This window comes from Sabethes cyaneus, chromosome 3 (assembly GCF_943734655.1).
Source record: "Sabethes cyaneus chromosome 3, idSabCyanKW18_F2, whole genome shotgun sequence".
Taxonomy (NCBI): domain Eukaryota; kingdom Metazoa; phylum Arthropoda; class Insecta; order Diptera; family Culicidae; genus Sabethes; species Sabethes cyaneus.
In genome coordinates, this window is record NC_071355.1 from 4811772 (window position 1) to 4832343 (window position 20572).

Sequence of the window (20572 nt, forward strand, 5' to 3'; positions counted from 1 at the left end):
CGCCATCGACACCGCATGCGGGTGGCTCTTGGGAGCGCATGGTGCGCTCCGTTAAATCCGCTACATCTGCCATTGCGGATCATCCCCGATATCCTAGCGATGAGGTATTCGAGACAGTCGTGATTGAAGCAGAGTCGAATCTACGTAAAAGCTGCTATCTGGATCTATTCACTTCCCTATCCCAACAGTTACAGCGGGGATTTTTTTGCAAAAAAGTCCTTTATCTCAATATCTCCAAATGCCGCTGGGCTAGGATCAATCTTTTGATTTTAAAAAGAAAGATATGTTTATGGGGATTCCAATGGTGTGGTCTTTGTTTACGGCACGCGCCTGTTTCTAGTAGTTTTGGCTAAATAAAGTGGGTTTTACCCTACTTTTCTAGGAGTACAGAGATGTATTGATCAATAACTCTGGAATCCGCTGAGATAAAACCGATCTTTTTCCGACACAAGAAAGCTAACTTTATGTAGTTTCCGATGGTAGGGTATTTGACCGCGGCAAAATTAGTCATTTTACCCTAATTTTCTCAGTTAACGTTGCCAAATTATTGTAGCATGATCATTATTTGACCAAAACTACAAAATACAAACAGGTGCTGTAAACAAACACCAAACTGTTCAAAAGCATTTAAGGGGATATGAACGACCAAAAATTTTGAAAAAATCATTATTTTTTTATATCAGATTTTGATTCTGCAATCTTTTCCGCTTATTTTGATATTAAATTTTAATGATCCGACCAAGGAAAGTGGCCGAAAAACGATCATACACATAAGCATTCTAGTGCGGCGTGGAACAACCTCGGCGGAATAAAACGCCGCTCCTGAAAAACCATGATATTTAAACTTAATGTACCTTTTTCTCAGAAACTACACAACGTATTGAAACAAACTTTTTTTGTTGTGTTGGTAGTACCTTGGCAAAGACTTTTATAACTTTTCAGTTTTGTAAACAGAACACAGCTTGAGGAAAAAGAAAAAGAAGACAAAATTTTATTTTTTCAGGCATCTATTTTTCTATCAGTATTTCCAGTACGTTACTGATAACTATCAGTAAATATCAGTAATTTTACCCATCACGGCATTGAAGCAAAAAATAGGAAATTGTAATATTATATCGGCGTTATTCATTGTACGTTTGCTTTGTAATTTACCAAGCATGCTTCATGGGGCTCACTCAACTTCGAACCAGATTTTTACCACCTGGCAGAAATGTTGGAAGTACAGCGTGCCCACACATCACATCTTGATTTTAAAGCAGCATACGATAGAGTCGATCGAAACCAGCTATGCGTTTAATGCAAGAACACGGTTTCCCAGATAAACTGACGCGACTAATTAGAGCTAACATGGATCGAGTGATGTATTTCGTGCGCATCTCAGGGACTCTCTCGAGTTTCTTCGAGACGCGGCGAGGGTTGATAGGTGAAGATGGCTTTGATATCAAAGCGGCGAAAGCAGCAGTTTAAGAAAATCAGGTTAAAAATAAATGCGTTGTAGATCAAATGGAAAGGAACAGGTCTCCAAAGACACAAACGCGTGCCTTCCACGGACGGTAACCGTTGACGGTGACGAACTAGAAGTGGTAGATGAGCTCGTGTGTTTGGGATCGCTGGTCAGCGCGGACAACAACACTAGTAAGAAGATCCAGCAGCGCATTCAAACGGGAAATCGGGCCTATTTTGGCTTTCACTGTACAAAACTTTTATTTATTTTTTTTAAGACCAGTAGTTTTTTATGGGCTTGAAATCGTGAGGCTGCTCACGGAGGACATATGTGGTCTTACCATGCTCGAGCGACAGGTACTGCGGACGATATTTGGCGGAGCACAAACTGAAAGCGAAGAAGGGAAGAGATGTATGAATCAGTAACAGGTATTCACCTTTATTCTTGTTTACGGCCGTATCCTGCATTCGTACGAATAGTTTGTTTCGAACGAATCGGGAAGCACTATTCTCATATTCGAATACACAAAAGGAAGGGGAGTTCGAACGTTCGAATTGATTCGAACGAAAACAAGAATACGGATTTAACTTTCGAACGAAAACAACAATAAGGGTGATTGTTTTCCATCGTACATCTGGCGAAAGTCAATAGGCTACGGTGTGCCGGACACGTCGTAAGGATACCGAACGAGAGTGCGAAGAAAACAGTCGTCTTCAGCAACCCCATCAGAAACAGTTGGGCTCAATGCGCAAAATGACTCGACCAGGTTGAAAGTAATTTGCGACTTTTGAGACGCCTGGGAAATTGGCGACGAGTGGTCCCAAGTTCGAGTTAAATGGAGACGACTGCTTGACACAGCTCGAGATGCCCCGGCTCTAGGCTGTTGACGATGACGACGTTAAAATGTGTCATCCTTGTCGATCGTACGGAACTACCGACCAATAAGTTTAATTTAACTATTTTTTGTAACGTGACGACGCAACTGTATCAGTAAATATCGATAACCGCGAAACCTTACTGATACTTAGTGATAGTATTGCTTACTGATAACTATCAGTAGTTAATGATAGCTTTCCCATCCCTACCGGACTGGGAGAAAAGGTTTGAATTGACAATGACACTTCCATCAATAGTGTTTTGTCGGCAACTAATACCTAGACAAAAGAAGAAGTATACCACAATAGATCAAAATAATGTCGTAGTGGTCAAACGTTCCGACAAAAAAAGTAGAAAACAATCTCCCCGCAACTTTGCCAGATAAAATATTCGCCGTGATAACATATAACATTTCGCCGAATACCATTTCACGGAAAATCCTCGATCCTCGGGGTGATCCTCTCCTTATTCGTTGTCACTCGTTCGGTAGGTCAGTAGACCTAGGAAAACAAATAAACCTAGACAGAGGTGATTTCTGCGGGGGTCTGCAGATAGTTTTTGGTGGTCTCGTTATTTCTCGAGTTCGATTAGTTTTTGAGTTACGCAAAAAATTTTGTTTTGTTTGTATGAGAGTCCTTATTCTCCTACCACAAAGGTGAGGGGTCTCAAACCGTCATAAAAAAATCCTGCCTACAAAATCCCCCACATGCCAAATTTGGTTCCATTTGCTTGATTAGTTCTCTAGTTATGAGGAAGTTTGAATTTCGTTTGTATGGGAACCTCTCTCTTATAGGGGGGAGGTTCCTAATTTTCACCATAGCAAAAATTCTTGCCTCCAAAAACCTCTTAGTGGGGGGAGGGATCTCTAACCACCATAAGAACCTTTCCTGGTCCCAAAAACCCCTACATGCAAATTTTCACGACGATCGGTTCAGTAGTTTTCGATTCTATAAGAAACATACGGACAGACAGACAGAAATCCATTTTTATAGGTATAGATCATTGATAAATCCAAGGTAAAATGCCGTTTACTTGGCCAAAATATCAAGATACAACCATGTGATGAAAGGCGATAAACGAACTGTTAGTAACTATAGGGGCATCACATCACTGTGTGCAGGCTCCAGGCTAATGGAAACTGTCGTGAGTGAAGTAATTCTTTTCTCCTGTAAGAATTATATTTCTCCTGACCAGCATGGTTTCGTACCAGGACGATCAGTTGATACAAATTTGCTAGATTTTACTACATTTTGTATCAACACAATTGGCTCAGGGTACCAAGTTGATGCCGTTTACACAGATCTTAAGGCAGCATTCGATCCGATTGATCATGATATTGCTCTGAAGAAGTTTGCTGAACTTGGGTTTTCTCAACGTCTTTGTCGCTGGTTGGAGTCATACTTGAAAAATAGGAAGCTACAAGTTAAAATCGGATCATCACTGTCTGATTTTTTCGTTAATGAGACTGAAGTTCCCCAAGGTAGCGACCTAGGCCCGTTGTTATTTTCATTGTTTTTTAATGATGTGACAGCTCTACTTAACGATAAATGTAAACTGGTATATGCTGACGACCTAAAAATATACATCGCTGTGAAAAGCTTGGCCGACTGCTATGTTCTACGGTCTTTGTTGAAAACCTTTACCAATTGGTGCCAAGAAAATAGAATGACGCTCAGCATTAATAAATGTCTCGTAATTTCATTCCACCGTAAACAAAGCCGTGAAGCTTTCGAATTTGACTATCGTATTAATGATCAGATACTTGAACGTGTGGACTGTATCAAAGATCTTGGAGTTTTGATTGACACAAGGTTAACTTTTCGGAACCATCTCTCAGCGATAAAGCAAATAGACAACTTGGATTTATGTTCAAAATTGCCAAGGAGTTCGGCGACTCACACTGTCTTCGCTCATTATACTGTGCACATGTCCGATCTCACCTGGAAAATTCTGCAGTTGTTTGGTCACCTTATCGTGCAAACTGGATCAATCGGATAGAGGCTATCCAACGCAAGTTTGTTTGGTACGCCCTTAGGCATTTACGGTGGAATAACCCACAGAATCTCCCACCATATGAAGCTCACTGTCAGTTGCTGGGATTGACAACCCTCGAAAAGAGAAGGAAGGTGTACAAGGCTGTTATGGCAGCTAAAATTCTCACGTCAGAATTAGATAGTCCCGCATTACTAGAACAATTACAGGCAAGGGTATTGCCCAGAAACCTTCGTCAACGTAGCGGATTTCTGCATATGCCCATCAACCGATCAAATTTCACGAAGAATTCTCCTATTCAATCGATGCACGCAACCTTCAACGAGTTCTTCCACCTGTTCGAGTTCAACGAGTCGTCATCGGTGTTCAAACAAAAGCTGCTTAAGTTACTTAACTCATCTATTAGTTAGTAATTTGTTCATTTTTGTTTATTGTGAATTGACCATTACGTTTTATTTTGTAAATTATTTTTGACTACTATTGTGAGCTTTTATAATACGAAATGCTAGTTAAACGATATTGGGTTTTATGCCTATTAGAGAATGACTCCACAATCGTTTTTTCTGATCAACTCGAACGGGCTTTCCTAGTCATTTACATTTATGTAGACTATTAGTCGGATGAATTACATTATAAATAAATAAATAAATAAATGTGTCGTAAACAAATACTATGTCGTTGAATTCCTCTTGATGATAGCTTATTTATGGCGAAAAAAGATCAATTTTATCTCAGCGAAATCCGGAGATATGGACCTTTACATCTCTTCTTGTCGAGAAAAGTAGGGTAAAAAGCCCTTCTTTTGGCAAAAACTGCTGGACCCAGATGCGTGCCGTAAACAAGCATCACACCATTGGAATCCTTATGAAAATATCTTTCTTTTGACATCAAAAGACTGATTGTAGCCCAGCGACATTTTGAGATACTGAGATAAAGGCCTTTTTTTCTCAGAAATCCCCACTGTGCAGTGTTAGAAAACAATATTTTAATTAATATTTTTTTGATTCTTTTTTTCGAACTGACAGCTGCCCGCAAGTTGTACAGTGACAATTTTTTTTGTCTTCCAAAACCCACACTTGCTGTAGATTTATCCAATCCGAATCTGATGGAAACTTTTTAAGTATCAAATGAAAGAAAGCATCTCTCATAACATTCTCCTTCGTGTACTGCGGCTGAGTGCCGAGTGGTCGATTCGATAGGCAGAATGCTGACTTTCCCAGCAGGCTGGCTTCGACTTTGGCAAGTTGAAAGAAAAAAAATAGAGTAAAACAATTTTCAATTAACTCGAACCATTACCAGCAACGACAAACAGCAATGAAGTCGAAATGGTACGAGGAAATAAAACTGACCGCCACCAGTGCCAAGTCGCGCAGCGGCCAGACGGTCCGCATTTAGCAGCACAGTAGCATGTTTCAACATAACTCTTATACCAGCAGCACAACAACACAACATAATTTCCATTACATATAGGTATAGGAAGCGGGTTTGGGTCAAACGAGTGCACCGGTTTGTTTGTGGATATTTTAGTAGTTGGTGTACATTTTACCCACTTGTACCCCACCCTCCCCTCCCTCGGATGAAACCGAAAGCAAGCCGCGTCTAATCTCGCCCTTTTTGTATCTCTTTTTTTGCAGCCGCCAGTTCTAAATATACCAGCGCCGCAGTCATCGTCGTCGTTGTCGTCGTCGGTTGCAGCAGCTCATGGACTGTGGTGCGTGCGTTCAGCGTCGTCGTCGTCATCATCATCGTCAACGCAGTTAATTAAACGTAATCCGTGACGTTCCGGGTTAGCTCGCTATGGGTATGCTTGCGCACAGGCAACAACGCAGTAAAATCGATGTGCCTCTGTGTGAATAGCACTTTTGGTGGCGATCCTATTTTGTGTAGCATTTATTATTAGTAGCAGTAGCAGTCGGTCGGTTGGGGATCGTCACAATCGTCGTGGAAGATCAGTGCGGAGATAAATCTTCATCCCGCGTCGCAACATACAAACTCGAACACAATATAGAGTATCTCTCGTCAGGCGCGACGCCTCGCCGAGATTCGAGTGAGCATTGAGCGAAGAGTGACTGGGAGCAAACCGCGAGGCGAATGGCCAGCCACCTATGATCATACTATAGAGTAGAGTGGCAGACAGGCTACTGTGATCGTTAGTCGTTTAGTCGCGAGAGTGTAATTCTACGGGCAGGACGTGTTTGCGAGAGTCGTCGTATTGCCAAGGCGCTCGCCACCCTGTGGGCGTTCTGTCAGGGGTGCAGTGGAATTTGCAGCAAGGAAATTAGGAAGAAATTTTTACAGCAGCAGAGCAGATAGTGACGGCCGGTGTAATTTCCGGCATGCGAAAGTGCTAATGAGCAAGAATATTTTGTGAAGACGAAGAAAATTTTTATTCAATGGCGAATGATTTTCCCCGTGCCGAGGAGCCGAAGCAGAAGAAAAGTGTGATTCTATAAATAAAAATCTTTAGAAAGTGGCGGTGCCTTGTGTGAACATGCTGCAGCGCACTGCCTGGTAGCGTTCCGACGAAACACACGAGCTGCCGCAGAATAAGAACGGTGCAGAAAGAAGATTTTAATGAAAAGTGAAGAGTGAATCGTGTTGCGCTCAGTGGGAAAATCGAATCGAAGCAAGCAAGGAAAATTCGTGTTTTTCTTCCGATTTGTTTCCATTTTGTGCCGCCGACACATACACACACAGAGAGAAAGAGAAAACCCGAACGCATCCTAAATGAATGAAGCTTTCAATTTCTATTATCAGAATTTGTTCTCGATAAGTGAGTTCGAATCACCCCACGTCGCTTTTTTAAACACTACACTGTGATGTGTTAGCCCCTCTCACCAACCAAAAATCTAAAATTGTGAACAACATCGGAAGCGTTTTGCCTTCGGCAATTTCCAAAACAGTGATTCCCGACTCAACAAAACAGAAAACCGCCGAATAATAACATCTCCAAATCAATGTTATAAAATTTGACAAAAAAAAACAAAGCCATTTCCCGAAAACAATCGGTAATAAAACTGTCCTCAGCGGGAAGAAAGAATAATTTTTGAAAGTAAATAACATCAATCAGCCCAACCCACTTGTGCAAAAAAAAACAACAGAATAAGACAGTGTGCAGTTGTGAAACAAAAAACAGCTAACCAACCCATTTCCGCTCTCACTCACATTTGCCTTGACCGCGATCTCGCACCTTAACCCCAGTATAGAAACCACATGATTTGTGTTCGATCCTCTCGTCCCCGACAGCAGCTGCCAAAGGACACAGGCGGGGGGTCGCACAACAGAAAAAACTTGCCACTTCCATTGTTTTCGTTTTGTGTGTGTGTATTCGTGCAATGTGAATAACCATTAATCCTGATGTTTTCTTTTTTCATGTGTGTGTCTTTCTCTCCTTTTCTCTCTATGTTTTAGCTACTAATGTGAATTGAGTTTTGATTGAAAGCGCAAAAAGTTGAAAATTACCAAATGCAAATGTTTGATCGAAAATAATTTTAATCGATGCAAAGCAGAGGTGCGAAACAGAAAGAGAAGAAAACGAGAGCATTTACTCGACATCCATATTTGTGTGCGTGTGTTCGATGCTGCCGGCGCGGCGCCACGGGCGCACCAATAGCCGCTGTGTGAAAGCAATAGCCATAGCAACACAGGCCTGTTAACCGCTACAGTCAAAAATATATACACATACATCCATCTATCAGCCTACAACGGTGCCGCCGTGTGTCCTACGTGGTTCGTGGATGTGGATAATGATGTGTAAGAAATGTTTTTGTAATCTTATCTGTATGATACAAATTCGACGAGCCAAATCGAAACCAAGCAAAGTATAGGAAAAAAGTAGAAAAGTTCCATGTGTGTACTGTATTCTCGCTCATACCGCATTGTTTGTTGTGATTAATGTTGAACAAAGAAGCACACCAATACACATGCCCATTCTGAGAATACAGCCGGCGAAGAAGATCAAGCTCTAATATTTTTTCTCTTTCGTTCCATTCTATTGCAAACGAAACAACAACCGAAAAAAATGATGAATCGGAAAAAATTGTTTGTGCGCGCGTGTGTGTTCTAATCGATGAAAAATTACGATTGTGTGCAAAACCGTACGAACCTACGACTCACGTGAACCGCTCGCCGGAACCCGGAAACCAATGGCGACTACAGCGAAGCAGTCCTCCGCTTCGTCGCCTTCGTCGAATGTGCGTGGTGGCTTCGTCGTCGAAGGTCAACCGTCGAACCATCACCACCACAACCATCACCAGCAGCAACAGGAGGACCTCGATGCGATTGCGAAGCAAATTTCCGATCACGCCGAAGCGATCTATCAGACATGGAAAGCTCGTGGCCTAGCGCCAACTGAAATCCTCAACTGCCAACTGCCGACGACGGACGGTGAGAATGCTTTCAGCAAAGCCTTGAGTCCTACCGGTACTACTACCTCTTCCGCATCGCCGTCGTCGTCGTCGCCGTCGTCATCCGTGTTACCACTAACTTCCGGCAGCAGCGGTTCCGCCGCATGTGGAAGCCCGAAATCGTCCACCACTTCCGGGGTAGCCGAATTGCTGGCGCAGGCTCCCGAGCTATCGAACAACAGTCTCGAGCAGCTGGTTAGCTCGTTCGTGAACGAAGACAAAGCTCGAATAGCGGCTCAGAAGCAGCGATCCACCGGACGAACTCCAACGGCAGCAGGGTCCGCTATCAAGAGTGTGCTTCAAAAGTTCGAACAGAACGGTGCGCAAAACCTGAGCACCTCCCCAGTCAATAAACCCAACTACAACATCCGACCCGGGTCTAGTGTAAATAAAGTGAACAATAACCTAAGTAGCTACAGCAGTAACAACAACAGCAACAACAACAGTAACAATAATAACAATAATCACAGTACGTTAAACAAGAATAACGTGCCCGATGTGCTAAAAGATACGATCGTCGAGAGACCTCGCGAGAAACCTCAAACTCCGGTCAAACCGGAGCATCTGTTGAACCATGTTCCTAGCTGGCCGCTGAAGAACCGCGTAGTGAAGGGTGCACCAGCAGGTCAGCAAGCCAATTCCGACAAAGTCAACCATCACCACAGTTCGTCAGGTCCAAGTAGTGGTCCCAGCGGCGGCAGCAGTAATAGTAGTAATAATAGTAGTAGCAGCAGCAGCAGCAGCAGCAGCAGCATCACCAATAGCAACAGTGGCCTTAGCAGCAGCATCGGTAATCCCGGTTTTCGTGGAAAGAACAACTCCATCCTGCTAGAAGAGGTAATACGCGAAGAGGAACGTCTAATTAACGCCCTTAAAACGGGAACCGTACTGAACAGTAGCGACAGTCTACTGCCGGAAGTGATCACTTCGACGCTCACCGATCGTGACGTTCCCGATTACGGTTACAGTAGCGTTACGGCTCCCGTGAACATGGTTACCACCACCAATCTGATGGCCAGCACCAACGCCAACACCAACGGTATGAACGGCACTAACGGTACCAACGGTACCAACGGTACCGGCGCCGGCGCCGGTCCGGACGGGCCGAACAGCACGGCCGGTGTCAAGCACTGGAACGGTGTCCCGATGAAACCGAACCACATACCGATCCTGAGCCTGCACCAGATCCACGAGCAGCAGAAGCTGTCGACGAACTTCACGCGCAACGTTGCGACCACGAGACTGCCGAAGGACTTTGGCCGGCCGGCGGCGCCGGACGACAAGAAGGACTTCCAAGCGAAAACGATTCCGAGCCCGATCCGGCCGTTCCTGTCGCGCGGTTCGGTTGCCGAGCGGGTGCTGATCTTCGAGAAGTGCCCGGAGAAGGCACCGCCCCGGGAGCGACCGAAGGAACCGGTTAAGGTGCAGGTGAGTGTGATCATTTGTTTTTTTTTTAATCAATTTTGTCACTGAAAACCGATCAGTTTCTCGAACATACAGTCAGTGCCCGGTTGGTTATTAGAATAACCGATAGGTTTTGCACTTATGCAATGTGACCGTAAAGTGCGCTGTTCTCGTTCCACACTGCTGCCACCCGGCCACCATGATGTTTACGATCTGAAAGACGATTATTTTTTTACGATCCTTCTTGTGAAAGGTGTTCCATTGCACAGTGATCCAAAAGGGTGAAAAGTGGAACTTTTTTCCTAGTATCTTTTGTTTCCATTTTATCATTTATGGTCTTCAGCACTTTTGTGTTCGTATGAATATCCCCCTTAATCTAAAACTGTCAAAAGTTAGTCATCGCTTACTATACTGAAAATAAAAAAATAACTTTTTTGTGTTAGTTTCTTTGGCAAAGTTGTAAATATTGTAAAAACAAGCAACTTTGCTGAAGAAATAAAATTTCTATCTTTATCGAGTGCTGAACTATCGCGCATATTCTTTAAAACTTCTTTAAAAATTGGTTTTTTATGCTTAACTTTTCTCAGTTGCATTTTACAAGAATACATTGTTCTAGACAATTATCGAAGCTCTCAAAATACACGTTTTCGCAGAAGACCGCAAATCTCTTGGACTTTTACTTTCAAAGTTATCATATATTCAAGCTTTAAATTTCCATAGCTTCACGAGCCTATGGAGTAAAATGAGGCAAGTGAATTTATGTAATCAGCACTTCATCTTAAAGCTTAAGTCGAGTACTAATAACTTGTATGGGTTTCGTTTGTTCCCAACCACCCAAATGAGAGTACGGCAAGCATACGTATTATATGTTTCGCGTTCGCGAAAGGCTCGATACCCGTCCATTTTTTGTGTTAGTAGATAGACACATGGTTTCTTTGGCGAAGTTGTGGAAAAGATAAAGGCAAATAACTTTGCTAAAAAAATGACATTTCTATCTCTATCGAGTGGAGAGCTATAGAACATTTTCCTTGGTAATTTAAAAAAAATTAGTTTTTCCTACTTAGCTTATTTTGGTTACATTTTACAAGAATATATGGTTCTAGGCGATTATTGAAGGACTCAAAATACACGTTTTTGTAGAAGATTGCAAATCTCTAGGACCTTTCCTTACAAAGTTATCGCTTTTGGCTCGTGAAGCTAGGGAAAAATAAAGCTTAAATAAGCGATAACTTTGTAAGGAAAGGTCCTAGCGATTTGAAATCTTCTACAAAAACGTCTATTTTGAGTCTTTTAATAATCACCTAGAACCATATATTCTTGTAAAATTCAACCAACATAAACTAAGTATGAAAAACTAATTTTTTTTAAATTTTAAAAGGATTTCCAAGGAAAATGCTCTATAGCTCTGCACTCGATAGAGACAGAAATGTCACTTCTTTAGCAAAGTTGTTTGCCTTTATATTTTCCACAACTTTGCCAAAGAAACCATGCGTCTATCTACTAACACAAAAAAATGGACGTGTATCGAGCCTTTAGCGAACGCGAAACACATAATACGTATGCTTGCCGTACTTTCATTTGAGTGGTTGGGGACATGTGGTTGGGGACCCATACAAGTTTATAGTACTCGACTTAAGCTTTAAGATGAAGTGCTGATTTCATAAATCCACTTGCCCCATTTTACCCCATATGCTCGTGATGCTACGGAAATTTAAAACTTGAATATATGATAACATAGAAAGTAAAAGTCCCAGAGATTTGCGGTCTTCTGCAAAAACGTGTATTTTAAAAGCTTCGATAATTGTTTAGAACATTGTATTTTTGTAAAATGCAACTGAGAAAAGCTATGTATGGAAAACCGATTTTTAATGAAGTTTTAAAGAATATGCGCTATAGTTCAGCACTCGATAGAGATAGAAATTTTATTTCTTCAGCAAAGTTGCTTGTTTTTACAATATTTACAATTTTGCCGAAGAAACTATGGCTATATTTCCTAACAAAAAAAGTAATTTTTTTATTTTCATTATACTAAGCGATGACTAACTGTTGACAGTTTCAGATTAAGGGGAATATTCATACGAACAAAAGTGCTGAAGACCATAAATGATAAAATGAAAACAGAAGATACTAGGAAAAAAGTTCCACTTTTCGTCCTTTTGGGCTACTGTGCGTGCTCGTCGCACGCGGTGATCTAGAGTGCTATGCGTGATGTATGAGTTCGTGCAGTTTTCCGATACTAATTCACCACCCAAAGCCAGACGTTTAAAATTAAATTGTTTTTTTTTCTAATTAAAAGTTGCCAAATTTCATGAAGTAGAAAGTTTAAGGACAATTTTCAATACAACATTTTCTCAGCTTTCGAATGAAAGCAACAGAATTGACCTAGCTAGCATAATTTTTGTACTAGAGCTAATTTAAGGCCAACAGAACCGAAAACTAAAAGTGTTTAATAACCCTGTAAAGATTGAGATTTGGCCATTTTTTCCGTCAAATGTGCTCCTCTATCAGCTCCTGAAATATTTACACTAAGCTACCTAACACCCTGTAGGTGCCCCCATAACCTGAAAGTGTCAAAAGTTAGTCATGGCTTACTGTGATAAAAACAAAAAAAATAACTTTTTTGTTTTAGTAGTTAGAGGTATGGTTTCTTCAGCAAAATTGTAGAAAATGTAACGTCAAGCAAATTTGCTGAAGAAATAAATTTTTTATCACTATCCGGTGCAGTACTATTATAGAGCATTTTCTTAGAAAGTTCTTTAAAAATTAGTTTTTTATATTTAACTTTTACTAATTGCGTTTTACACGAACATATTGTTCTAGGCAATTATCGAAGCACTCAAAATACACGTTTTTACAGAAGCCTGCAAATCTCCAGGAGATTTACTTGCTAAGCTATCGAATATTCAAGCTTTATTTTTCCCTAACTTCATAAGCCCACAGGATAAAATGTCGATTATCTCAAAACCTTCCTCTCCGATCTTGCTCAAAACATAACATATTTGTCATTGGACGCACAACGAAAATATAAATGAATAAACTGGATTATCATTTTTTACTGATTCACTTTTGCAAATAGTAGCACCATTTATTGTGACAGATTGATTTAAAATATAATTGCCTTTCAACTATCATACGAACAGCAAGTTAAAATTATGACAGTTAAAATATCATCAATTGAAGCAACATAAAAACAGGGGGCTCTGTAGCCGCAAGGTTACCGAGTCTGCTTTGACAAGCGAATGGTCATGGGTTCGAATCTTAGTAGAATCAGGCCATTGGATGTCAAAGTGACTTTAGCATGGGTTTATTCTCAGGCCCCTCATCGCCCTTCCTTCATGCTGAGTTCTATATTATCCCGATATGGCCTACTGACAGTGCAAAAATGAGACCCTTATAGTAAAAATGCACTGGTTTGCTACGCCAGGGATGACAGTGCAGTGCGGGTTATACAGCAAACACCCGGGCGATATCACAATAGATCAAACGTTACTGGTCGCAGTGATGTGTCCATACAGGAAAAAAACATATTAAACGCCCAAACCTTGCTCAAACCCAAACCAAAATTGCTGCATCACGTCACATGCATGAATATTCCGTCAACCCATTTTTCATACAAGACATCAGTTTTGAATAAATTATTTCGGTATATGAATACAATGGACCGAAAGATAGGCTTCGTCTCTCCATTTTTCATAACTGTTCACTTTCAGGCCATCAAATTGGTCTCCAGGTTTATCGCGGTCCTAAGAAATCTTGCTGGGAACAGGGGATTCGTCACTTTTTCTGGTACACTTCCCTAATACAGACATCAAATTGGTCTAGGTTTATAGTGGCCCTAAGAAATTTTGTTGGTCCGGTCTAATTTAACACCGTCCATATGATATCGCGGCAAGCAATTGAGTTGGGCAGGCGAGTCGAGCAGTCGAATCAAGCTGTTCAGTCAAACACAGTCTGGTTGAGTCGAGCAGTCGAGTCTAGCAGTTGAATCGAGTGGTCGAGTCGAGCAGTTAAATCGAGCAGTCCAGTTGAGCAGTTTAATCGAGCAGTTAAGTCGAGTAGTGTAGTCGAGCACTTGAGTCGAGCAGTCGAATCGAATCGAATGGTTTATGACGATCTGTCAGAGACCTGGTTTTCGGCACAGACATAAGCCTCTTATATTTATGATATTTTGAAACGATGGTCAAATAATTGATGAAGGGACGGTAAGGGAAAGTAATGAAGAAGGATTTTTTGAATTATTGGCAGCTACGCTTAACAAGCTGTCGTTGTGACTCCTACCTTTTGTCCAATACTGGAAGGTGCGTGGGTCGAACCAAGTTATAATCTGGGATTATAACTGGATTCGAACCCACCACACCCGCCAGGGCATATGGCTCGCTGGTACTTGTATCTTTGGACCATAGAAGCTAATGTAGCGACATGGGTTGGGCTATTTTTAGACACAAACTGTGCCTCTTCCTTCATCTGTAGAAACCATCGACCGAGAAGTTTAATCTAACTTTGTGTTTACTGGCGGGACGACGACACTATGCAGGCCCTTGCGACTTACAAGGTACTGCGTGTGACGTTGTTCGTCTGTCAGCGTGTTAGCGATTCTCAGCGTGGGTTTTCGAGGGAAGGCCCCGTTCCTGTGAAATAGACCAAACCTCGTGATTTTAGTCATGACCTTGAAATGCGGTCAGGCATATATTAATATTTTTTGAAACGCGTGAGTCTGTTTGTATGTTTCACCATAACTCCAGAACGTCTTGACCAATTTCCACAAAACTGGGCACACAAGTTCCTTGACATAAGGGAATCATCATTGCGGTTTTACAAATGAAGGAGACAGTCTCTTACAAGGGGGAGGAAGGTTCAAATGGGAAAATGGGTGCGTTTCTATGGAACGAGAACAGTTGAAAGAGGGAATATAATGGCCCTTAATCAGGGTGAGGCTCCAAAACTTTAAAAAAGGCTTAAAAGTGGCTGGGGGACAACAGGAGCAGAACTGACTGAATATTACGCCATTATTCACAACGGGTCATAACATTTGACAGCGAAATAATTGAAAGTTAAACTGAGAGTATTTTATGTGCCAGAAAACATCGTCGTTAGCACTAACGCTAAGACTGTCCTTTCAGAAAATTAACAAATATTTGATCGAAATTCTTTGCAATGATCATATTACCCAGCATAATTAGAAAGAAAAATTAGTATTAGTCAGTCTTAAACAAAAAGAGTGATTGCATTCAACGCTTTCCTTAGAAACGTGTGATGCAGTATGGCGCAGATTTAGGTACAATTTTTTTTATTCATGTTCCAAATCCTGCGCAGAAGGAAACGCGAAGGAATACGTAATCTCAACCAAATAGCTGAGGCATAGAGGCATAAAAATTCAAGTAGAACCTTTAACTCGCATTGATTAGCTGATCCTGTGCTGCGTCTCGGGGTCTGATCCTACGAGCGCCAATTGGTGGAACCATGTCTGCTGCTTCATGGAGCTGTCAAAGAGTGGGAAAGTGGTTTCTACATGAAAACACAATTTTTAATATTAGTCTAAAGTGTGATGTTCAGTATGCAGAAAACCCGAATCAATTCGCCCTTCACGTTATCAAGAAGAAAATATTTAAAATGAGTCAATCAAAATGATAACAATATTTCTGCCACTGCCACCTGAACAGCACAGGAAGGTCGGAACATAGATTTAAATATGGTAATCGCCAATGCCGGATTTTTGGTGTGCTTTCAGCATATAAAGACATAAAGAACTTTTTAGGTGCGCAGAATTAGGAACAAGCATGCGCAAAATTAGGAACATAAACAAAAAAAGTGCGCAAAATTAGGCACCGTGGATAAGTTTACAAAACGAAAAATATACTCAATTGTTGGTCGACTGTTATACCCATATTTTTTGCCAGATATTGAGTTATCAATGTTGTTAAAGAGTCATAAAAATGTCTGAACTGCGCAGAATGTGGTACGTTCACGCTAGTGCTTCACCTTGAGGCTTACGTCAAATATTACAAACTTGCATGGGTACCGCTTGTCCCCAGCCACCCATACGAGAGTACGACAAGCATATGCTTTATGTGGTTTGCGTTCGCCGTAGGTTTTATACACGTCCACTTTTATGGTATTAGCAGTTAGAGATTTGGTTTCTTCGGCAAAGTTGTAGAAAATATAAAGGAAAACAACTTTGGTGGGAAAATTACATTTCTATGTCTATCGGGTGTAAAGCTACAGAGCATTTTCCTAGAAAGTTCCTTAAAAATAGTTTTTCCCACTGAACTTTTGTTGGTTGCATTTTACAAGAACACATTGTTCTAGGCAATTATCGAAGCACTCAAAATACACGTTTTTGCGGAAGGTTGTAAATCTCGATGACCTTTCATTACAAAGTTATCGCTTATTTTAAGCTTTAAGTTTCCTTAAGTTCACGATCCAATAGGGGCAAATGGAGACGTGAAATCAGTACTTCACCGTGAAGCTTAGATTGATGCTCCTATATGCAAGTTTGTAGTACCTGACCTAAGCTTCACGGTGAAGCACTGAGTTGATACATTCACTAGCCCCATTTTATCGTATAAGTTCGTAAAGTTACGGAAAAATAAAGAAAAAAGAACCGACAACTTTGTAAGGAAAGGTCATAGAACATTATGTTCTTGTAATTGCAGCCAACAAAAGCTATGCATGTAAAAATTAATTTTTAAAGAACTTCCGAAGAAAATGCGCTGTACCTTTACACCCGACGGAGATAGAATTATCGTGTCTTCAGCAAATATGTTTGCCCGTATATTTTCTACAACTTTACCGAAGAAACTATGTCTGTGTTTTCCAACACAAAAAAGTTATTTTTTTATTTTTGACTGTTTCGGATTATGGTGTGTTTTAAATTCACTATATTGGTAGAATGAAAACAACAAACGGTAGGGAAAAAGTTTCCTCTTTTCACCTTTTTTTTTTGGACCACTGTGCCATTGCTTGCAAGTGTGATAAATATGAATTTGTAGGTTAATTGGTTTTGTTTTCATTGGATGAATTGTTCTGGCTGTGGTTGAAATTGCAGCCGTTAGTGAAGTGTAATTGCAACAACAAATAAAAAATAATAATGCTACGATATATGACCTAATTTTGTGTGGTACGCTGCGCTGGAAAAAACTTATTTTGGAATCAAAACGATTTTCATGAACTTTCCCGTTTCCTTTGTCGATGATTGCAGTAGTTGCAGGACAAGTGATAGCTGTGCTAGGTATTACCTTTTGCCAGCCCTCATGTAGTTGGTTTTCCCGTTTTTGATAATACCAATAGCATTTGTTTTTTTTATTGTCCCATCGATTTAGAGCAAAAAGTTTATATGCTTATGGCTTCTTCTAAATTCTGAGTAACTGTCTGTATTGGGAACTTTTGATGAAAACTGATGTAGCGGTATTGCTGTAGAAAATATAGCATGGAAAGATATTCCCCTTCCACTCCTTCAGACTCATAATAGGAAAATTCGTTTCTGATTGTTTTTAAGGATCCAGAAGTTGTTGTATTCACTACCGGCCTTTTCTCGAATTTTTCTTTTATCGTCATAACGGAATATCCTTTGATAGCTGAAGCTTCATCAGGCTAGTTTTCGAAGTCCTGAAAAATATTAGTCCTTGAGTGATCTCTTCATGGCAGGATTGCTCAAAAAAGGGAAAAGATCTGCATATTGTGACCGTTTTTCCTGGATTCCTGGCACCTTGAGAGCTTCGAGTAAGTTGATAGAAATGCCTGAGTTTTGAATGTCTAGTTGCTCTATCATGAATTGAAGCGCTATGTCTGCCTCATATAGTGAGCAAAACGCACAGCAAAGATGTTCCATCGCGGCTTGAACCGGCTCAAGCACTTTAATTACTTAACTGACTGCTTTGAACTCTAGATCGCTCATATAGTATTTTCCATTAACCTTTAAATCGATTAAAGTTTTTTGTATAGAACCCTTCAAAACAAAAAATCTTTTCAACATTAAGAGCGCGACTTTGCAGTTTTCTACTAAATTTAATTCTTTATCGCACTCACAGCGGACATAGTTTTGTAGAGAATCATGTTTTACCGGTGAATTCCGGCAGTGCTTTACTACGGTGCGGTCCTTCTTCACAATCGTTAACTTCGGCTTAGCGATTGGTTGTTCTCCTTTACCAGCTTTCAACACGAAAAGTTTTGCATCCGAGTCTGAAAATAAGTTCAGAAAATATGATAAATAAAACAACGTTCATACTAGATGACACTGCTATCATACGATCACTTTCCAAAACGAATTCAGGGTCTGAGGATTCTTTTTGGTATAGAATGCTAATGATTTCCAAAAGAACATATACAAGCAACCTTCCCACCTTCAACATTAGATATGGTCCTTTCACTGTTGTCACTGCGTTGTAACGTCTGCAGAAAGCGATATATGGAATTTCTGTAAATGTTGCTTCAATGAGGATTCTCAGGCAATTTTCGATACAAAATGTTCTGCATTCTGCGGTTAGGTCCAGTCGACACTTGCAGTCGTGAACATTTATGTTCATATAACGGGGATTTCTATTTGATGTCCACTCGTCAAAGGTGAGGCTAATTTTTCGCTGTTCCTTTTGAAGTGTTTCGAACTGTTTACAATTCTCCTGCACCACGAATTCGTGATAAGACTTAACTTTTTGCTTGATACAGATTCTTTACGTCGACTGAACCTAGACCAATTTGATGTCCCTGCTTGGGAAGTTCGCCAGAAAAAGTGACAAAGTTTCCTCCTTCCAACAAGATTCCTTACGACCGCGATTAAACCAAGACCAATTTGATGTCTGTGTTAGGAAAGTGTGCCAGATGAAAAATTAACAAAAAAAAAAACAACGAAAAGCGACAAAAATACGACGGAAACAACATGAAAATGCGATGCAAAGAAGCCAGAATAGCAACAGCAGCAGTTTAAAAGTATCAAAACAAAGGCGTCAAAACAAAAAAGACAATAAAAACGGTAAAGGCCGACGAAAAAGTGACTAAAATGACAAAAACATACAACACAAGACGACGAGGCAGACGACGGAAATACAAAAATGATGGCGAAAAGGCCATGAAAGGATCACAGAATAATGGCAGAGAGATGTCAAAAAGACGACGTATACGAAGAGAAGACAACAAAGAAATGACACTAAGATGGCGGTGGGACATCGAAAAGACAGCAATAAGACGATGACGAAAAGACGTTGGAAAGATGACAAAAATTAATGACAATTAGGCGAAAAGACGATGGAAAAAAAGACAAAAGTTAGCAAAAATGAGACGAACAGCCGCAAAAAAAACGTTTAAGCAGCAACAAAAAATGCTTAAAAAAGAAAAATAAAACAACACTGGCTATAAATAGATTCAGAAAAGGCGATGAAGAGACGGTAAAAACAAAAAAAAGCTTCAAAAAGGTGACAAAACAGGCAAAAAAGACGACGAAAAGATGGCGAATGGCAACGGAAAGACGACGAAAGAACGAAGAATAGACTAAAAATACAGTTTCAAGGTTGACGCCGTGAAAATTGCAAAAATAGAGCAAAAGTCAATAAAAAACAGCAAAACGATGACAAAGGACGACGAAAAAATTACAATGAAAACGGCAATAAAATGACGAAAAAAATATTCCAAAACACTGATAAAATAAAACGACAAAAATTCAAAAAGCTATTTATATTTGATATATTCGTTTGTGACAAAGGAAATGTGTTCGGAGATGTCGAAAAATTATTTCAATGTCCAAAGGCCTACAAGTTTTTTAGCCTGCAAAATCATCGACCAGCCCCTGATATGTCAGCTGTTCCCGATAGCACAAGGTTGCGTGTGGAGTTATCAGGTGGGCTGCATGGGAGATCATGCCACGTTGATTCAAAATTTTACCATCCAACAGTTGTTCTAATGTCGGGAATTCGACATGGTCACGCGTTCCGGCTTTATGGATTTCAAAGCAGCATACGATACAATCGATCGAGACCAGCCGTGGCAGATGTTGCACGGGCACACGTTTCCGGGCAAACCGAAGCGGCTGATCAGAGCAACATTGGATTTTCGGCGATTTTTTCGAGTTGCCGAAGTTCGAGATGCAACAAGTCCACTTTTAAATCAAGTTCAATTTAAAGTAAAATGTCCTTTTATATCTTGCTTGTTAATCACTAATCATTTAATGAACAACTTTTCATAATAACGTTTTTTGTTTTCCCAAAAACTCGGTTTTCGTAAATATTTACCCTTCAAATCTCGTGAACCAAACAACGTAGAGCAAACAGTGTCTTATGGAAATGGTAGTAAATTCTTTTAGCACATTCCCGAGTTTCCGATGGGTCTGGCGTCTTCTGCTGCCCTCCAAAAAAAAAAGAAGCCAGAAACGAAAAAAATTGACCGAAGGAGAAAAAACGGAAAAGCAAATGAAGGAAAGTGTAACCAAAAACTGGCCAAACGGAATAGAAACGGAGGAAAAGCG

The 20572-nt window shown here is 40.6% G+C and overlaps 1 protein-coding gene across 1 annotated transcript in view; it reads left to right on the forward strand.

The window, feature by feature from the left end:
- Positions 1-8049: 8049 nt before the first annotated feature.
- The window catches only part of LOC128743189 (uncharacterized), a 113045-nt gene continuing 100522 nt past the window's right edge, over positions 8050-20572 (forward strand). Inside the window, exons 1-3 of the mRNA XM_053839716.1 lie at positions 8050-8065; positions 8471-9386; positions 9447-10146. Of these exons, the coding sequence (XP_053695691.1) occupies positions 8050-8065; positions 8471-9386; positions 9447-10146 (1632 nt within the window). The remainder of the gene's footprint in view (positions 8066-8470; positions 9387-9446; positions 10147-20572) is intronic.